Source organism: Capra hircus, chromosome 24, assembly GCF_001704415.2.
Source record: "Capra hircus breed San Clemente chromosome 24, ASM170441v1, whole genome shotgun sequence".
Taxonomy (NCBI): Eukaryota; Metazoa; Chordata; class Mammalia; order Artiodactyla; family Bovidae; genus Capra; species Capra hircus.
This window is the reverse complement of record NC_030831.1, coordinates 50,677,413-50,697,794: the sequence shown is the minus strand read 5'-3', so window position 1 is coordinate 50,697,794 and position 20,382 is coordinate 50,677,413. Positions and strand designations below refer to the sequence as shown.

The window sequence follows — 20,382 nt, the reverse complement described above, 5'->3', positions numbered from 1 at the left end:
TTTTAATCTAAATAAGCAGGAGTATGAATTTCTGACAATTGGAAAGTTGGCTTAAGACAAAGAAAATACTATATTTGGTGTAGACATGGAACTTACTACCTCAATAAAGTTGCAGGTAAAAAATATAAATAAAATGCTTTTCAACATATTCAGTTCAGTTGCTCAGTCGTGTCCAACTCTTTGCGACCCCATGGACTGCAGCACGCTAGGCTTCCCTGCCCATCACCAACTCCCAGAGCCTGCTCAAACTCATGTCCATCGAGTCAGTGATGGACATAGTCGGTGACTATTAATACTTTCAGTAGTATTAAGGGACACCATCTCTCCGTGTTGTAAGATGCTCCTTGGCAAAAGAGGATTCAGTGATCAAATAAGTTTGGGGCACAACACATACTCTAATCCCCTCAAGAGTCATATAACCATGAACAAATTATAGGCTCTGGGAAGTCCACCTTAAGGTTCACCCTTGGGAACTCCCTGGCAGGCCAGGGGTTAGGACTGGGCATTTTCACTGCCGTGGCTCTGGCTCAGTCCCTGAGTGGGGAACTAAGATCCCTCAAGCTGCATGGCCCGGCCTAACAGGAAAAAAAAAAAAATTCACTCAATTCTAGCTCCACAAATTCTTAGAATGTGTCCTACTATTAAGAACAAATTCTAGGCCAGAAGAGGGTCCAAGAAAGAATTCTCGCCATGAACTGATACCCCACACTTAATCCAACACATCAATTTGTTCCACCTTCCTGTGTTCTCTGAGGGCTTAGCCCACACGTATTAACAGAGCCTGATTCTAATGGCACAGCTCAAGTCAGCTATCTAGTAACGCTCAGAAACAGCAAAACTGAGTGATAGGCTGTAAGATCAGAAAGATCTGAAAGGACTGCATATTCACTTTGAGTTTTCCTGTTAGTCTCTACCACTGAGACAGCGAGCTTAAAATTTTGTCTTGTATTCATTTACTCCCAACACAGTAAATGGAATACCACCAATCAGGCAGTTACAGTTTTGGACAAACCCAGCAGTAAAATGGGCTAGTCACAGGCTCTAAACTTTAGGTCTTAAATTTTGTGATCTCGTTTCATTCAATATACACTTCTGAGGGCATAGTATGGGTGGGTATTTCCAAGAATGTAGAGGTGACCAAACTACAATCTTTACACACCAGAGCTCCAAGCATCAGAGGTACTAGTACTAGCCATTCCCTCTTGTACAGGTTTGGGCACACGTTGAATGCACATGTGCTAAATCGCTTCAGTCGTGCCCAAATCTTTGTGGCCCTGTGGACTGTAGCCCGCCAGGCTCCTCTGTCCATGGGATTCTCCAAGCAAGAATACTGGAATGGGTTGCCATGCCCTCCTCCAGGGGATCTTCCCAACCCTAGGGATTGAATTTGTATCTCCTGCGGCGGATTCTTAACTGCTGAGCAACCAGGGAAGCCCATTCGGCACACAGTAGGTTAATAGATGCTGGTTTGACTTGAGTTCAGAAACCAAGATATGCGTTAGTTCTGGCCCACTCTGGTACTCTGGCAGGCCAGGAGCCTAAAGCAGGGCTCAATCAGCCCATCCTGGAGGCTGCTTCAGAGTGACCGAGATCTTGAGTAACTAGACCATCACTACTTCAGGGGTTCCAGACCCCTCCGGTAGTCAATTTTCACTAGAAAAGCCCCAGGACCAGAGGAATCCAGTAGTATACTATACACCATGACAGTATTTCTGAATAAGTATACTATAAAATTCTCTAGGTTCTTAAGATGTTAACAGATAGTATATGGTGAAATATGACTTTAGAAAGGGGTTCAGTTGACAAGCCTCTGTACTTTAGGACTTCGTGCCTTGAAGCAATGTGCTATGCTCCTTTTATACACTGTCTTTATTTAATCTTTACGGCACTCCTAGAGGTAGGTCTTACTATTATTTTTCTCACTTTTAGAGATGAGCAAGCTAAAGATCAGCAGATCTAAGGACCGTGCTTTAGAGCACAGAGGGAATGGGACTCTGAAATCAGGTCTTTCTGGCATCACAGCCGGGCTGGTGATCACTGAAGCAGTGCTATTGTAATACATTGGTGGGCATTACAGCTCTGCCAGAGGGACCCACAGTATACAGGGTTCCCCAAACCAGTCTGATTAGGGAACTGTTTTGACTGAATCAGTACTTGAGACTACCTTTCCATGTAATACATTTTGAGAAATACTGTGGGCAAATGAGTCAGAGATACCCCATGACAGACAGAAGGGAGGTGGAAGGCAACTCAGCAGGAAAAGCTATTCTAGAAAGAACATTTTACGAAAATGGTGCTCAAATAATTATTTATCAGAACACGTAAATTAAACCCAAGTTGGACATATAGTCATTTTTTAACCTCCAGATTCACAAGCTCCAGCCCATAGCTCATTTCTGACAAATAATGTTTGATGTGACATTCCAATATATTCACTTAGCTAGCTTTTTAGGATTTGTTGCAGAATTTGACTTACCTCGTAGTTCAGCTCATTACATCACTATTTCCTTTTTTTCTTTTTGAGCAGAGAAAGGTTTATTGCAGGGCCATGCAAGGAGACCAGTGGTTCATGCCCCCTATGTCACTGAATTTTTATAAAGTATGTTCACAGCAGGAGTCTAAGTTTTAATTTGATGTGTATTTCAACAGACCTGCAATATGCATTGTGGGATGAGATAATTCTTCATTGTTTAGGACTGACCAAAATTCTCTACAATCTAGCATCCTGCCCTGTACTGACTAACTGCTGGTAGTAACCCCTCCTAGTTTTGACAAGAAACATCCCACAACTTCAAAATTCCATCTAAGGGAGCAGTATCACCTCTGAGAACCCTGGGTTTAGAGCAAACTGGAAAGTTTAATAAAATATTAATTGAAGGCCAAACACCTACCCTGACCCTGCCTTCAGTCTTCTAGCAAAGAATTCAAGATTTAACATGCCAGCTTCAATTCTGCATGTTCAATATCTCATTACATTTCTCTTTTGTTAATAACATGAACAGATTTAACACAAACTGCCAAAATACCATTGTTAGCCAGGAGGGCCAAGTCCTGCAAACTTTGCCAACAACAGCAATAAAGCTAGATAGAAGCTAAGCCCAGGATTGCATGGTGCATTGGCTAATCTCTGAGGCAGCAACCACAAAGCATGTATACCTGAATAGCCTATCATTTTGTCAAATCTGGACTTTAAGAAGGATGCTGGTTTCATTCTTTTTAAAGTGATTTATTATAAAAAAGCTTGCTCCCTCTCAATGCTGAGTTAGTTCAGCAATGCAGCTCCATCCTTTCCAGGATTATGAGGACTCAAATAATTTTAGACCAAAACTACGATGACCACCACCACCACCACAACAAAAAGAAACCAAATGTGACTGTTGGTTCAATAACATATTTACAGACACATCAGAATGCATTCAGGAATACTGGCTTCACTTCTTGATCGGAATGCTGATCACCATGAAATCTTCTGCGAGAGTCACTTCTTGGAGGTCTAACACTGATTCAGCTTGCTTTTTAAGTTCTACAATCCCATCTGCTTCTCCTTCTCTGGCCAAGGCAACTGGTTTGTACCTCTGACTGAAGTGAGTCAGAACCAGCCTCTTTGCTCGGCACAGCTTTGCAAACGTCGCCGCCATCTGCGGCGTGCTGTGGCCGTGCTCCTTCGCTTTGTCCATCTGGGTGTCATCCAGGGTCGCTTCGTGGATCAACAGGTCTGCTTCAAAGCACAGCTTTACTCCTCCGTCATCCACAACCCCAGAACAGTCACCCAAAATACAGATTTTTCTTCCAACAATAGGCTTCTTTAAGACATCTTGGGGAGAAATTGTAACTCCATTTTCCAGAACAACAGAAATTCCGTTTTTCAGCTTCCCATAGGCAGGACCTGGTGGAACACCTAAAAGATGGAGGCAGATACCATCACATCATGGGAATGGAATTTATGACTTGTTACAGAGCGTCTGTTTCAACAGCACTGCAAATAGCAAATGGAAAAGGCATCCAATTCTTTTCATAATAGTTATAAATATTTTATTACTTGTGGGAAACTGGGATATTTATACATTTTTTAAAAGTTCATTGTTGGCTATTGATATTAGCAATGTCCAAGTACTTAAAACATTTCCAAGCACACGTTTCAGATAAGTTTAAGCTCTTAAGTCCCCCTAAAACCTTATTATAGTCAAGGTAACAGCTGTGATCCTCTGCTGTGCATGGGAATAACAGTTTTTGAGTGCTGTATTTAACAAGCTCATCTTCAGGTAAAATTAAAGAGCCCATTTAAATGACAAGTTACCAACAAACTGATTAACGTAATAAAAAGAACTGTTAGAGGGGATTGTTTGGATCACAACATCAAGGAGAATTTCAGGTAGTTATGCATAATCAATCTTCGTTTTAAACAGAGGCAGTTCCATGCTTACCAAACTGGGCTTAAATCTCATATTAATCGAGAATAACACCTGATGATCACTCTGGGCAATACGTACAAACAGAGTGTATTCACTAATTCCAACATGGATCATGTTTACAGTTTCACAACACACTGCTATTTTCACAGGTTTGTAGATATTAAAAAAATCTTTGGTCTAAGGCAGTTTTCCTCATTACTTAGTGCTTTGTTTTAGTTGGGGAAGAAAGAAGAGATTGTGCAAATAAAGAAAAAGAACACATGGAAAACCACTGCCACGCTTTTCACAGGTTCTGTGGTCGGCATGGCAAGGAAGGTGGAGACGCTAGAGGGATGATGTGCCTGGCGCTGCTTTGGGAGATGTGCTGAAGGCCCTGGGCATGTGACAGCCTAGCATGGACAAGGTACGAGGCCTTAGATGGGCCCCAAGCCAAGCTTTGAATGCTTGCTTCCAAGTGTGATGAACCCAGGTATATAAGGCTGGTTGAGGGGCTTCCCTGGTGGTTCAGTGGCTAAGACTCCATGCTCCCAATGCGGGAGGCCTGGGTTCGTTCCCCAGGAAACTAGACCCCATGTGCTACAACGAAGACCCGGCACAGTCAAAAAAATAAATAAATAAATAAAACTGGTTGAGGCAGTGTTCCAGACACCAAATTATTAATAACTTAATCAAAGTTGACTGCCTAGGCCAAGTCAATAAAGAAGGAAAACTCAGAAAGCAGCTGGTTGCAGTTGCATGGTTTAGAACTACGGTGAAAAGTATCTGACCAAAGATGCCACTCAAACGTACTTCAAAAAGATGACGTGAGAAAATAAAAGCCTAGGCCTGAGACATCCACCATCACCCCACCAACCAAGATAGTAAAACCTGAAGACAAGACAGATCAAGAATGTGCCTCTAAAGAGCTGAAGAGAGACTTCAAATACATACTTCCTTTTTGCTCTGAATAGCGTCTTCTGGCCCTAAAGATTTCCCTTAATAAACAAACTTCAGGAAAAGGAAGTACGTGGAGAAAATGTAAGCATTAGGCCTGGGAAGCAAGAAAGGAAGGTTTCTATGACACTTCTACCTGCTTCAGCTCATGACAACTCAACTGAGGAGAAAGGAGAAAACAAACACTTACTCACCCAGGTCCTTTAGTTTCTGTGCATTGAGTTTACCTGGGCGTTTCTTCTCCACGACGGAAAATCCAAAGGAGGGTATTCGATGAAAGAGGCGAAACGCTTTCACAACAAACTGTTCGTCATCAACCAAGAGGTACGAGCTTTCTTCTGAGTCTAACATGATGGTTCGTCCTTCTCCCTCTTGGGGAGGGCTGTCTGTTTTATTCACCTGGACAGATTCTTTCAGTTCTTCCATAGGACACTGATCTGCTGTAGGCACCAGCTCATGGACCACGTAAGGGAAGACCAGCTCCGTGTGAGAGAGGTCCATGGTTCGGCAGATAAAGTCCCGAAGCCCCACAGGGCCATAGATTTCGATGGGCTGTTTGGTGACCATGGACCCACTCTGCAGGCTGATTGTGCAGAGGAGGCCAGGAAGGCCAAAGAAATGGTCTCCATGAAGATGCGTGATGAAGATCTTGGTAATTCTCCCTTTTGATTGAAGCAGAGAAACAAATTTTTGAATTTTTCAGAAATAAAACCCACACAAAGCTACTTGAAACATGCATGCATTTTTCTACATGATTCCAGAAGCAAGAAAGACAAGTATTATTTCACTGGAAGGTTTTAATAAGATATAACTTTTTTTCATAAAGTGAAAGTGAAATCGCTTAGTTGTGTCTGACTCTTTGCAACCCTGTGGACTGTAGCCCACCAGGCTCCTCCATCCATGGGAGTCTCCAAGCAAGAATACTGGAGTGGGTTGCCATTTCCTTCTCCAGGGGATCTTCCCGACCCAGGGATCGAACCCAGGTCTCCTGCATTGCAGGCAGACTCTTTAACCTCTGAGCCACCAGGGAAGCCCATAAAAATCTTCAAATTATACAGTGTTACAGTTTTAAGAATATTTTCCTATACGTCCTCTTACTGGAAAAAAGAGAAAAGGAAAACGTGTACCAAAATGATTCACTGGAAGAAACACAAGCTGGAATCAAGACTGCCAGGAGAAATATCAATAACCTCAGATATACAGACGACACCACCCTTATGGCAGAAAGTGAAGAGGAACTCAAAAGCCTCTTGATGAAAGTGAAAGTGGAGAGTCAAAAAGTTGGCTTAAAGCTCAACATTCAGAAAATGAAGATCATGGCATCCGGTCCCATCACTCCATGGGAAATAGATGGGGAAACAGTGGAAACAGTGTCAGACTTTATTTTGGGGGGTTCCAAAATCACTGCAGATGGTGATTGCAGCCATGAAATTAAAAGCCGCTTACTCCTTGGAAGAAAGGTTATGACCAACCTAGATAGCATATTTAAAAGCAGAGACATTCTACCTAGTCAAGGCTATGGTTTTTCCTGTGATCATGTATGGATGTGGGAGTTGGACTGTGAAGAAAGCTGAGCGCTGACGAATTGATGCTTCTGAACTGTGGTGTTGGAGAAGACTCTTGAGAGTCCCTTGGACTGCAAGGAGATCCAACCAGTCCATTCTGAAGAAGATCAGCCCTGGGTGTTCTTTGGAAGGAATGATGCTAAAGCTGAAACTCCAGTACTTTGGCCACCTCATGCGAAGAGTTGATTCATTGGAAAAGACTCTGATGCTGGGAGGGATTGGGGGCAGGAGGAGAAGGGGATGACAGAGGATGAGATGGCTGGATGGCATCATTGACTCGATGGACGTGAGTCTGAGTGAACTCCGGGAGTTGGTGATGGACAGGGAGGCCTGGCATGCTGCGATTCATGGGGTCGCAAAGAGTCGGACACGACTGAGCAACTGAACTGAACTGAACTAAGTTTATCAGCTAGGCCTCAAGTGTGAAAGTATCTGGCAGTTACACTGCCCCCTGCTGCTCCCTCTGAGAACAGCAAGTATGTACACCAAGCATGCTAACAAACGTTCCTTTGGCTCCAACCGACTGGATCAGTGCCTGAAACCAAAATTGCCTTTTAAGGACTCCACACTGGCCAAAGACTAACTAACCAAGCCAGAGCCTGCTTGCCTGGATGAGACAGAAGGAGAAGGAGGAAAACGCAAGGGGGATGAGGGAGGAGAGGACAGGGAGGAGGGAGGAGGGAGGGAGAAAGGGAGTGAGGTGAAGGACCAAGGAGGAGGAGGCAGGCAACAGATGCTGGAATGCGTATCCGAGGGTAAACCCCCCATGGTGTGACATAAAGGCACGTGGGTCCATCCCTTCCTTTCGGTCTGAACTAATACAGCAGCTCTTCCAGTGCATATTGATGTAGGCTGTAACTTGATTTAGCCAATGGTAAACTGTATGGGTTTTCCTGGTGGCCCAGTGGTAAAAAATCTGCCTGCCACAATAGGAGATGCAGGTTCGATTCCTAGGTTGGGAATATCCCCTGGGGGAGGGCATGGCAACCCACTCTGGTATTCTTGCCTGGAGAATCCCATGGACTGAAACACCCACCGGGCTCACAGTCCACGGGGTCTCAAAACAGTCAGACATGACTGAGCGACTGAACAACAAACTGAATTTACTCCTGGTGCGTGGCAGGATGCCACATCAGCGTTTTCAGAGATGCACCACAAAGCCCTTTGAAAGTAACAATCACAATTAACATATTTTTAATATAACAGCTGCTTCCAGTCCAAGCTCATGGCCCACCTACTTCAAACACTTGATACCATAAAAGAACAGGAACAGTTTATTGTGATGGGATCTGTCCTGTGACATCCAGGTAACAGTGTGCTCCAAGCGAGTCTTCTCAGTGTTACTACATCAAGGCAGGTACTGTAGCAGAGAGCAATGGACCAGGTAGGGGCTGATCTTGAACCTTGAGAATCCCCAGGAGGCACGCTAGAAGTTTCCCCAACATACTCCTTTCTGTTGTCTTGGTGTAGTCTTTGTTTTTGCTGTTTTTGGACTTCTGGAACCCTTTCATTTCCCCCTTTCTGCTATCTGGGCTGCCAACAGCCCCCCACCCTCCCAAGTGGGACCTAAAGAATCAGCAGACAAAAGAACTACATCAGTTGTTGAGTCCTGGTCTCACAGTGACCTCAAAACTGCCAAGTCAGACTTTCCGGGCCTCTCCCTATTTACTGCAAAGCACAGCCAAAGCTGAATACCAAACGATCAGTGAACTCAAAGCAAGTGAGACATGTTAGGTAAGAGAAAGTAACTTTCCACAGTTATCACAGTTTCATGGAAGACAAACATTTCATTTTTTAAGAAACTTGATTTCAGTGGGAGAAGGAATGGCAACCACAATTATCAAAGGTAAGAGGAAGCTATCAAATGAAAAAAGAAAAATGCATGAGTTCCTTTTCACTTAAGAACACGAAAATTACCAGGGAAAATGCCATCCACAGAGGAGTAGAAGACTAAGCATCCTCTACACCCAAAGGAAGGATGCACTGATATTTACTGCTGTAGGAAAATGTCTACAACACATTATTGACACATACTATTCAGTTGGAAAAAAAAGCTGTATCAAATATAGTTTGATAGCATTTATGCAAAATTATATACAAACACACACAAATATACCTGCACCATTACCATAACTATATATACAGGAAATTCACTGACCAGAGAGAGAGATTTGGGATTTCCTTATTTATATTTTCCTGCTTTGTTTAAACTTTTACAATGAGCATGTATACTTATTATAATCATTTTAAAATTATACTTGTATGATACTTTTTTGTAATTATTTTTGAGGGGGGAAAAAAGCTTAAGCTCACCTTTAAAATTATGAAAAAAAAAAGATATGACAAACCCACACTTTTTAATCAGATGCTTGGATATCAGGACCATGGAAAGTTGAAAGAAGTATATTCAGACAGACAGAAAGTACTTCCTTATGAAACCCAGAAAATATTATTACCCAGGAGGTAGTATAAGCTAAAAGGGTTTCAAAGACTCCAACAGTGATGGGTCCATATTTGGTTACTGAGAGAAACCAAGATGTATTGAGGATTCCAGGTTGAGATTGGGGCTTTAGAAGTGCTAGAGTGTCTTAGCTGATGTTCAGGGATTACCATATCATCTCCTCCCTGAGGCCAGGAATTCTTTTTTTTAAATTAATAAAAATTTAGTAAGGTAAAGGTTCCCTTTAGATTTTATTTTAGTATTATTATTTTTTGGCTAAACTTTTATTTTAAAAAGCTTGAGCTTTGTGATCTATTGAAAAATAATTGTAAAATATAAAACATGAGAGAAAGGTATTAAGGCAAATAGAGATAGGACAGTACCCATGGCCCCTGCCTCCAGCTGCCCACATCCCTCTATAATTCCTTCCCTTGAGTGTGGGTGGGACTGGGCACTTGCTTCTAACCAGTGAAACACGGCACAAGGATGCAATGCGATTATGTTCTAAGAGTCCATCTTGCTGGCAGACTTGCTCTTAAGTCTCTTTCTCCTTTCCAGGCAGTAAAAGGAAGCAAGCTAGCCTGCAGCAGAAACCCCCATGACCAGGACCTACAGCAGGCCTCGAGTTGCCGTGGCAGCCTTCGTTCAACACCTGGAAGGATTCTGCCAACAACCTGAATGAGCTCTGAAATCGATTCTTCCTCTACCTGGGCTGCAGCCTACAGAGACCCTGAAAGAGAGAATCCAGCTAAGCCTGGCCTGAAGTCCCTGACCCACAGAAACGATGAGATAATAAATGCAAGTAACCCACTAAATTTTTAATCCGTCATGCAGCATTAGGTAACTGACACAGGTACTAAGTAAAAACTGGAGACTTATCCCTACACCCAAACCTCTAAACACAACAGCCACTTGTTTCTATTTTAATCACCCTGCCACCTCAACCCCTACTCTCTAAATATTTCAGCCACCACTCTGGGGTGTGCCTACCCTGCCAGGTCTCGAGAAAGGAACCCTTGTGTGATCCCAGGGAAGTAAAGCATAGCACTGCTCTGACCACAGGGTTTCAACATAAGACAGTATGTAATTAGGGCTGAACTGTGTACACCTGTCCCAAGTGGTATGCCTAGTTCCTTCCTCCAACAGCTCTCTTCTTAACTCTCTATCTAACTCTGTCTAGGTCTGGGACATCACCACCTATAACTTGGAGTGATCCTGTACTTCTTCACATCCTAAGACACTCACTCAGTCACATCTCCTGCTGGCTCTACACAGATCTCTCTGAGTCTCTCTAATTCATCCTTATTCCTGCTTTCTGCTCCAGCATCTTCTTCTCTCTCTCACCAGGTGAATGCAACTGCCTTGGGCCTGATGCCACTCTCCCGATGATACTCTCTCCCCCAGTACATTTGCTATTGGAAAACTGTCCTAAAACACAAATCAGACCATGTCATTTCTTGGTTTCAAAGGTATTTAATGATTCCTTGTTGACAACAGACTAAATAATAATGTCCAGATACCTTAGAATACCACAGAAGTCTTCACAGCCAGCCCTCACTTTAAGCATTCCTGTCTCTCATCTCTGCAGTCAAGTACTCAGAGTGCTGGATGGCTTAGGATTCCCCAAACATGTCATGTCTCTGGAAACTCCCTTACTTCCTGCTCACTCTGTCATCTGTTCCCTGAATATCCATCCCTGCTTCTCCTCCCAGAGAAACTTCTATTCATCTCTTATATCCTCTCTCGACTGTTACTGTCTCGGAGTCGCTTTCTCTGAACACACAGATACAGTTAGTGTCCTCCTCCTTTGTGCTTCAAAAGTAGCTAGAAAACACCTCTTTAATCCTACTTATCACATCACACCATGACTGTCTGCAGTCAGTTTCCACCACTAGACCAAGGGATCCTTGGATGCTACAGCTATCTTTCTTTTAGTCATTAAATGCCGGGTACTGTGATGAGCCGCAGGAATAATTTCAATAACTGCCATTTATCAAGATCTAACAAGTGAGAGGCCCTGTACTAAGTGCTGAACATCTTACTCATGCATTAACAGCTATTACTAGGCATCTGCCAGGTGTGCACATGCTCACTGAGCCCAGTCGTACAGGGAGACACACGGGGAACACAGAAACAACTACCTAAATGACATAATTTAGACACTGATGATGCTAAAGGGTCAGCAGAAACAGCACAAAGCAGGAGAATGCCTGGGGTAAGGGAGAAATTACTTAACCCAAGAGGTTTAGGGAAAGCCTTTGAGGAGACAACATTTGGGTTGAGATTTAACTGATGAGAAGGAGACAACCACACAGAGAAGGGATTATTATATACAATTCTTACATCACCCCTTTTAAGTGGAGGTTTTAAGAGAAGTGAGTCACTCAGTCGTGCCGACTCTTTGCGACCCCATGGACTATACAGTTCATGGAATTCTCCAGGCCAGAATACTGGAGTAGGCAGCCTTTCCCTTTTCCAGGGGATCTTCCCAACCCAGGGATCAAACTCAGGTCTCCTGCGTTGCAAGCAGATTCTTTACCAGCTGAGTCAGAAGGGAAGCCCAAGGATACTGGAGTGGGTAGCCTATCTCTTCTCCAGTGGATCTTCCCAACCCAGGAATTGAACCAGGGTCTCCTGCACTGCAGGCAGATTCTTTACCAGCTGAGCCATCTGAAAAGCCCTGATGGGGGGTTTTAACCCCATTTTAAAGATGAGAAAAGAAAAGCTTAAGCTTGCTGATCTTCTAACGTGATAAGCAGAAACACAGCTGGGACTGGAATCCTGACTCTGGGCCAAGGCTCTGTGAACACTGGACCCTTCGGTGGGCCTGGGGCAAGGCTCGCTCTGTTCCCTCATGCCCTTCTTCTCCCCAGCCCAGGGAGTCCTGCCGCCTCCTTCAACAGCTCACAGATCACCCCCTCTCAGATGTCTTCTCTGATGACCCCAAGTGGAAAAGAACAGCTCACTCCTCAGAACACCTACTGCCCTCTCATGATACTTACACCCATCTCCTGGGGGAAGTAAGTACGTTCCCGTGCTTGAGCAGTGTCTTTTTAATGTGTCCGATGTACCCCACTCCATCCTCCATGCCCTAAGCCTATGTAGATCCTTGCTCTTCAATTTACAGGAAGAATGAAAAGTGAAGGACTGAAGGGAGGGAAGGAGAAGGAGGAAGTAAGCTGGGTGGTCATTCAGCTAGTTCATCTAGGCATCTGGGTGTGGCCAGATGCCTGAATGCCTTCCAAGTCTTGCCAGGGCTGATGGGGTTGCTTCTGATTAGAAGGCCCAAGGAGAGCCAAGAAAACGAAGACGAGCAAGACACAGCCCTAATCAGAAACTAGAACGCACACTTACCTGCTTTAAGCTGGCTCTTCATAAGCTGTGTCTGGGTTCCCTCCCCACAGTCAAAGAGCCAGCACTCGCCCTCACACCGCAGGACCAGCGCGGAGGCACCCCGGGTCGGGGATGGGTAAGCTGCACCTGTCCCCAGAAACGTCACATCCATAGACATCTTCCACCCTGCAACGAGAAGATCACTTAGGGATGATCACACATCACTGCTCAAAATCGCCGAGAACAGGTTCTGGTGAGTTTCACGGCTATCTAACTTCTATGTGTTGAGAACAGTGTGATTCCTGTTCTCTCACAGTTTTCCACGGAAATCTAAAGAAAGATTTTAGTAACTCTCAATCAGTTAAAGCTACAAATTACCAAACCTTGTATGACTGCTCACGCAAATAAAAATAAATTAAAAAAAAAAAGCCAAACTCAGTTAATTAAAAACTACAGTTGAGGGCTTCCCTGGTGAAACTGAAAGTGTTAGTCACTCAGCTGTGTCCAACTCTTTGCGACCCCATAGACTGTAGCCCGCTAGGCTCCTCTGTCCATGGAATTCTCCAGGCAAGAATACTGGATTGGTTTGCTATGCCCTTCTCCAGGGGATCTTCCTGACCCAGGGATAGAACCCAGGTCTCCTGCACTGAGGTGGATTCTTTACCATCTGAGCCACCTGGGAAGCCCTCCCTGGTGGTTCGGTAGTAAAGAATCCACTTGCCAATGCAGGAGACACAGGTTCAGTCCCTGGTCCGGGAAGATCCCACATGCTGTGGAGCAACTAAGCTTGTGCACCACAACTATTGAGCCTGTGTTTTAGAGCCCGGGAATGGAAGAAAGAGAAGCCATCAGAATGAGAAGCTTGTGCACAGCAGCTGCAACCTGCTCGCTTTAACTAGAGAAAAGCCTGTGCAGCAATGAAGACCCAGCGCAACCAAAAACAAACAGAAAACTATATATATGTGCGTATATATAAAACCAAACTGTAGTTGAATTCCAACCACACGACACTCTGGAAAAGGCAAAACTATGGGGACAGTAAAAAGACAGTGGTCTGTGGGGGAAGGGAGGGAGGGATGGGGTTTTAGGGCAGTAAAACTATTCTGTATGATACAGTAAAGACACACACATGTCGTCATACATTGGTCAAAACCCATAGTAGTATATACAACACAAAACGTGAATGAGCCCTAATGTAAACTGTGTATCATATTGGCTCATCACTGTTGTACCACACTAATGTAAGATGTCAACATTAGGGGAAACTGATGGCGGGGGGGTGTTGATGGGGAGTGGGTATATGAGGACTCTGTACTTCCTGCTGATTAATTTTTTTGAAAATCCTTCTAATAAACAATTAACAACTCTAGCGAGGTTCTGGGCAAGAGAGGGAACTTAATTATGCTCACCAAGCGATCTCTCTCTGGTGAGCAGCCCTTTCTCTGAACCATCAGAAACCACAACAAAGCGCTACAACGCTCGACAGTAATGTGAGGAACACAGAGTAGCGCTGAGGGAAGGTCTCGCTCCCCTGACAAGCGGCTCCGTGAGGGGTTAGCGCTCAGGCTTCTGCTCTCACAAGGGATCAGCAACAACCTGTTGAGTGTGTAGATTTCTGCCAACTCCTGATCTCTCTTTTTCCTTTCACTATTTTTGGGCATATCTATCTCTGATACAGTTCCTTTTATTAAAGATTTATTGATTGATTTATTTTTTGGCTGCAGTAGGTCTTCACTGCTGCACTCAGGCTTTCTCTATCTGCAGCAAGTGGGGGCCACTCTTCATTTGGTGTACAGGCTTCTCACTGCGGTGCCCCAGGCACTGCAAGGCAGATTCCTAACTACTGGGCCACCAGGGAAACCCCTCTGATACAGTTCTGTGACAGGAGATATGCATCAAGTAAAATAAACTCAAACTTCAGTTCAGTTTGGTTCAGTCGCTCAGTTGCGTCCGACTCTTCACGACCCCATGGATTGCAGCACACCAGGCTTCCCTGTCCATCACCAACTCCCAGAGTTTACTCAAACTCATGTCCATTGAGTCGGTGATGCCATCCAACCATCTCATCCTCTGTCGTCACCTTCTCCTCCTGCCTTCAATCTTTCCCAGCATCAGGGTATTTTCAAATGAGTCAGTTCTTCACATCAGGTGGCCAAAGTATTGGAGTTTCAGCTTCAACATCAGCCCTTCCAATGAACACTCAGGACTGATCTCCTTTAGGATGGACTGGTTTGATCTCCTTGCTGTCCAAGGGACTCTCAAGAGTCTTCTCCAACACCACAGTTCAAAAGCATCAATTCTTCGGTGCTCAGCTTTCTTTAGACTACAACTCTCATATCCATACATGACAACTGAAAAAATGATAGCCTTGACTAGATGGACCTTTGTTGGCAAAGTAATGTCTCTGCTTTTTAATATGCTGTCTAGGTTGATCATAACTTTCCTTCCAAGAAATAAGCCTCTTTTAATTTCATGGTTGCAGTCACCATCTGCAGTGATTTGGGAGCCCCCCCAAAATAAAGCCAGCTTCCACTGTCTCCCCATCTATTTGCCAAAGTTATATATAACCAATTACAGATCATCCACATGGGTGGCAAGGAAGGAAACAAACATGTAAGTTTAAGAAAAATTACTAAAACAGCAAAACTCGACAGAGAGTTGGATAATGTATATCTACAGGGGGAAAGAAACCTATCAAAAACTTTTCTCAGTCTTTGCAAAAATGAAAAAAACCCTCAGTCACAAGAGAAAAAAAAAAAAAGTATTATAGCTAGAAATAAAGTTAACAAGAAAGGAACAGGCCCTAAAAGACTCAAAGAGAGAAACACATTAGCTTCTCTGATAGGAGATTCACTATCACAGAAATGCCTATCTTTCCATAATTAATGCATGTATATTTAACACAAATTCTATCAGATTTCCAGTGCGATTAGTCTTGGAACAAACATAACCCAAAGATGACATGAAAGAAAAAAAGCACGTCTGAGAATGGGCAAGAAAAGTACACAAAGCAGTGAGTAGTGATTTCCTTGCCTAGGAAGCAACATGACACTAATCACACACAATGGAAAGATATAATATTGGCCACAAACATAAAGTTGTAAATAAGAGAAGGGACAGTCTGGAAATAAACCCAGGTACACACAGAAATCAATATATAACAGAAATGTAAAAAGGGTGGCTTTTTAAAAATGAATGACACTGATATAACTGGTTATTGTCTCAGAAAAAGTCAAGCAAGATTCTTATCTTGCATCATGTATAAAAATACATTCCACATGATTTAGAAATTTAAATGTTTCACATCTAAATTTGGACCTTTCAGGTCCAAAAAAAGTGTTCAAAAAAATTAGGAGAATATGTATACAAATTTGGGGATGAAAATCCCTTACTGGCATGACATGAAACACAAAGCTTTTAAAAAGACATTTTTGCTACATAAAAATTTTCATATATCAAAAGACTCTTAATGTCAAAGGACCTCCCCCCGCCAGAAAAAAAAAAAAATTTGGAAAAAACTGTACTGTTTGATAATGTTAATGCCCCTAAGAAATGGTTCAAGCAAATGCATTAAAAAAGAAAAGTACAGAATAGAAAACAAAAACAATGAATATACACAGGAAATTCACAAAAGAAATCCAAAGGGCCAGTAAGCATGAAAACTCTATCCTCCAGTAGTGATAGGAAATGCAAATTAAAGAAAAAAGAGCCATCATTTGCCACACATCGGCTGGCAAATATTAATGCTATCCAGTGGTAACCCAGACAAGGAAAAATGGGTACCTACATTTTACCAGTGGTAGAAGCATGAACTGCTATTATGTTTTGGGAGAGTAATCTGGCAACACATATTACCAACAAAAACGAGCAACGTACTTTAATCCAGCAATCCCATTATGGGGAATCTACCTTACAGAAATAAAGGATCTATGTACAGTGATATTTACTGTGAAACTTTTAAAGTGGCTAAAATTTGGAAACCATCTGAATATATAGATAGATAAATATCAATATGGAAACAACTGAGTATTTTATTGTACATTCATATCATGAACTATCTGTTCTACAGTCCAGCCAGGTCTGTGGCTCCTGCACTGAAGGGATGACAATGAGAAAAGTTACAGATGGCTATGGTATAATCTCATGTTTATAACAATGCCCAGACATCTATGTTTTGCAAGACAGATAGTCTGGTGAGGCAAGATATACACCGTACTGCTACAGTGGTTATCCCGGGGGTGATTAAAATGATGGTGGTGGAGATTAACTTTTTAAAAAATCCTTGAATTGTTTTTGGTTGCAATAAGCAGCATTTTATTTACCTATTTGACTTTATTTTGCATTTAATTTACTTCATGACTTTAAAAAAAAGGTGTCATAAAGCTAAACATGCTTTTCCGACTGTGTCCCCTCACCTCCCTGTCCACTGGGGGTACAGTCAGCTCCCTGTCCCCCCCCCCACAACCCACACAGCAGGTGGGTGGTACATCTCTCCACCCCACACAGGAGTCTTTAGGTTGTTGCTAGTGACCTTTCTATGCCTTACTCCACATTTTCACTTCCAAGATCAAGACTTCCTCTGATAACTCTATAGTTTAATTTGCAAAGGCTTTCTGATTGGACTGCAGTTTGCAAGAGCCAGAAGAGTAAAGAGAATACAGAAAGTCAAAAATTAAGGTAATAAATGCGGAAGGTGTAATAGAATATAAACACTTTGCATGTGTAACTGATAGTAGATCTAAGCCAGTGGCACAGAATCCTGGAGTACTAATCACCCACTATACAGACTTTCTGTATACTCTTTACTCTTCTGGCTCTTGCAAACTGCAGTCCAATCAGAAAGCCTTTGCAAATTAAACTATAAAGTTATCAGAGGAAGTCTTGATCTTGGAAGTGAAAATGTGGAGTAAGGCATAGAAAGGTCACTAGCAATAACCTAAAGACTCCTGTGTGGGGTGGAGAGATGTACCACCCACCTGCTGTGTGGGTTGTGGGGTGGAGATCTTTTAAAACATATCAACCATTGGGCTCCATCCCAGAACTATCAACAGGAAATTCCACGAGACATGTGTTTTAGAACTGAATAAGAAAAATTCTTCCCCTGTGATCCTAACATGCAGTCAGTTTTGAGAACCAGTTAGTGAAAGGCTAGTGGAGAACTATAATGGATGGATCAGGCTGACCTGAACTCACTAGTCAACAATTTAAAAAAAAAAAAAAAACCAAAAACTTTTGTTATGCAAAATTTCAAAAAACACATAAAAGGAGAGAGATTAGTATAATGTACTGTCACACTGAGCTGAGCTTCAACAATTATCAACTCAAGGTCAATCCTGTTTCCTCTTTATCCCCCATCCATCATCTAAGTATATGTAACAAGTGGTATTGGTAAGTTCTACCAGGGAGCACACGCTGTCTGGCTGTCTCTCTTTATCTGATGTTAGCAGCCATTAATGATCCTTTCCAGGAACCATTATTTCATTAGGGGTTGTCGAAAGGTGATATTCTCTCGTTCCGTCTGTAGTTATCAGTATCCTTCGGTAACTCCCTGATCGATCAGTCACCCTGCAATACAATTTGTATGGAAAAGAGCCAGGGATCAATCTTAACACCACAGAGACAAGACCTAATCCAACTCCTGCTGTGATGCAATATGAAGCACACAGTAACCGAGGAGGTTTTCTTGCCAAAAAACATAACCTGTATCTGGAAAAGGCTGTCTTCTAAACACCAGTTTATTCGAGCACACCACAGGGAAGGAAAAAGCAAAATTCAGTATGTAAGAAACATTACAGGACAAATGCCTTGACTTTTTCAGCAACCTAAATACTAGGAAAAATAATAATCAAGAGAGAGGAGACAAAGCGATATGAGCCATCAAACAAATGTAACATGTCTAACTTGTTTGAATCCCGATTTGGCCAATCAGATGATGGGAGGGGGGGAAAAATGAGAGAACAGGGGAAATGCAAACTTCACAGATAGTAACAGGAGATTCTTGAGACTGATAATGGTGTTAGGGTCAAGGAGTTATTGTGTTGTATAAACATAAGCCAGTATTTAATGGATGAAATGGTACATTTTGATTTGCTTTAAAATAATCCAGTGGGGGTGAGGGTGCCAGATGAAACTAGATCGATTAGCGATTAGTACATGAGTTGGTACATTCTGTACACGATTCTGTTTTTGTATAGATTTGAAAGTTTCCATAATAAAAAGCTTAAAAGCAAGCCAAACAACCAACTCTTCCACTAGGTAGGGAAGTAACCAGAAATTTAATCACTGGTGCGCGTTATGCACCACTAGGAAATAAGTAAGCAACCCAGGTTTTGGGTCTTGTCTTCTTGGACAACAAAACAAAACAAAACTCAGCCGTTTGCTTTCTCATAGTACACATTCCTAGCGAGAACACAACACACGATCGAGCTCAGTAGCCCACTTGACACTGGGTTCGTGGTTCTCAGTCCTGGCTGCAGACTACAATCGCCCGGCGGTTCTGGGGTTTTCAGCACTGGGGAAGCTCCCCGGAAGATTTTAAAGACTGTCGGGCTCCGAAGGAGTTTTCAGGCAGAGGCGGTGCCAAGCCTGCAATCCACCCAAGCGGTGCAGGCAGGGCAGGTCCTGTCATCCTCCATTTCAGAGATGAAAGGGCCGAGGCCCTCTGCACAGAGAGTGGCCTTTGCGAGGCCAAGGCCTAGCCAGCCGTGGCCAGAGGCCGGGGCTCCGACAGCCGGCCGGCCCCAGCAGCTCCTCCACGCCTATCGAGCAAAAGGAGGGTGGGAGGCGGCAGAGGCGCGGGGCAGGGTGTCCTCGGCCCGCAGGTCGGGGTAAGCAGGCGCGATGAGGGGCGGTGGGTGGACAAGGCGCGTCCCAGCTCCCCGGCTCGGGTCCTTGGCTTCCGGCCCAGCCCGCGACTCCGCGGGTCGCCGAGCGCTCGACCGGTTTGGCGGGCGCGGGGGAGGCCTCGGTGGCGCAGACCCCGGCCCGTCCCCCACCTCGGGCGCGCCCTGCCCCACTCACCCACTCCCCGAGGCCCGCGGCGAGGCCCGGCCGTCCGCGGGGCGGCGACGCGCGCGGGCGGAAGTGCGCCGCCGGCCGAGCCCGCGACCCACCGCTCTAGGAGGCGCCGGAGGTCCGCGCTCGGTGGTTCTCCGCGGAGCGCGACCCCGGCGTTGAGGCTGGGCTGCCGGTCCGCCGCTCTGTCCCGCGGCGAGTGGGAAGGCCCCTAAGACGGATGCGGTATCCCGGGAGGACCAGAGCGCCTGAAGTGAAAAATGCCCGCTGTGTGGGTTGCTTTTTTATTTTTATTTGGCCACTGCTTGGGGGCATGTGGAATCTTAGTTCTGCAACCAGCGATCAGACCCTCACCCCCTGCCCTTGAAGCCCAAGGTCTTTACTTGGACCGCCAGAGAAGTCCCTACTGTATGGCCTTTTTTTTTTTTCTTTTTTTGCCGTGTAACGTTGATGCTTTTGAACTGTGGTGTTGGAGAAGACTTTTGAAAGTCCCTTGGATAGCAAGGAGATCCAACCAGTTCATCCTAAAGGAGATCAGTCCTGAGTGTTCATTGGAAGGACTTATGTTGAAGCTGAAACTCCAATACTTCGGCCACCTGATACGAAGAGCTGACTCATTTAAAAAGACCCTGATGCTGGGACAGTCTTAAGGTGGGAGGAGAAGGTGACGACAGAGGATGAGATG

The 20,382-nt window shown here is 44.1% G+C and overlaps 1 protein-coding gene across 2 annotated transcripts; it reads right to left on the bottom strand.

The window, feature by feature from the left end:
• ELAC1 (elaC ribonuclease Z 1) lies at positions 1,056 to 20,149 on the bottom strand. 2 transcript variants are annotated; one of them, XM_018039724.1, is made up of 4 exons: positions 19,796 to 20,149; positions 12,705 to 12,869; positions 5,540 to 6,007; positions 1,056 to 3,898 (listed from the first exon to the last, which is right to left on the bottom strand). In XM_018039724.1, exons 2-4 carry the CDS (start codon positions 12,859 to 12,861, stop codon positions 3,432 to 3,434), a joined length of 1,092 nt encoding a protein of 363 aa, XP_017895213.1. In that variant the 5' UTR covers positions 12,862 to 12,869; positions 19,796 to 20,149; the 3' UTR covers positions 1,056 to 3,431. The 2 variants fall into 2 exon arrangements, with proteins under 2 accessions (XP_017895213.1, XP_017895212.1); XM_018039723.1 differs by lacking the exon at positions 19,796 to 20,149 and adding an exon at positions 19,704 to 19,781.

Bases quoted from the DNA above. Each gene is read 5' to 3' on its own strand.
- ELAC1 (XM_018039724.1), bottom strand. From the start codon at position 12,861: ATGTCTATGGATGTGACGTTTCTGGGGACAGGTGCAGCTTACCCATCC. The intron at 6,008-12,704 runs GTAAGTGTGCGT...TTCAATCAAAAG, and splicing joins GAAGAGCCAGCTTAAAGCAG to GGAGAATTACCAAGATCTTC. The intron at 3,899-5,539 runs GTGAGTAAGTGT...TCCATCTTTTAG, and splicing joins ACAGAAACTAAAGGACCTGG to GTGTTCCACCAGGTCCTGCC.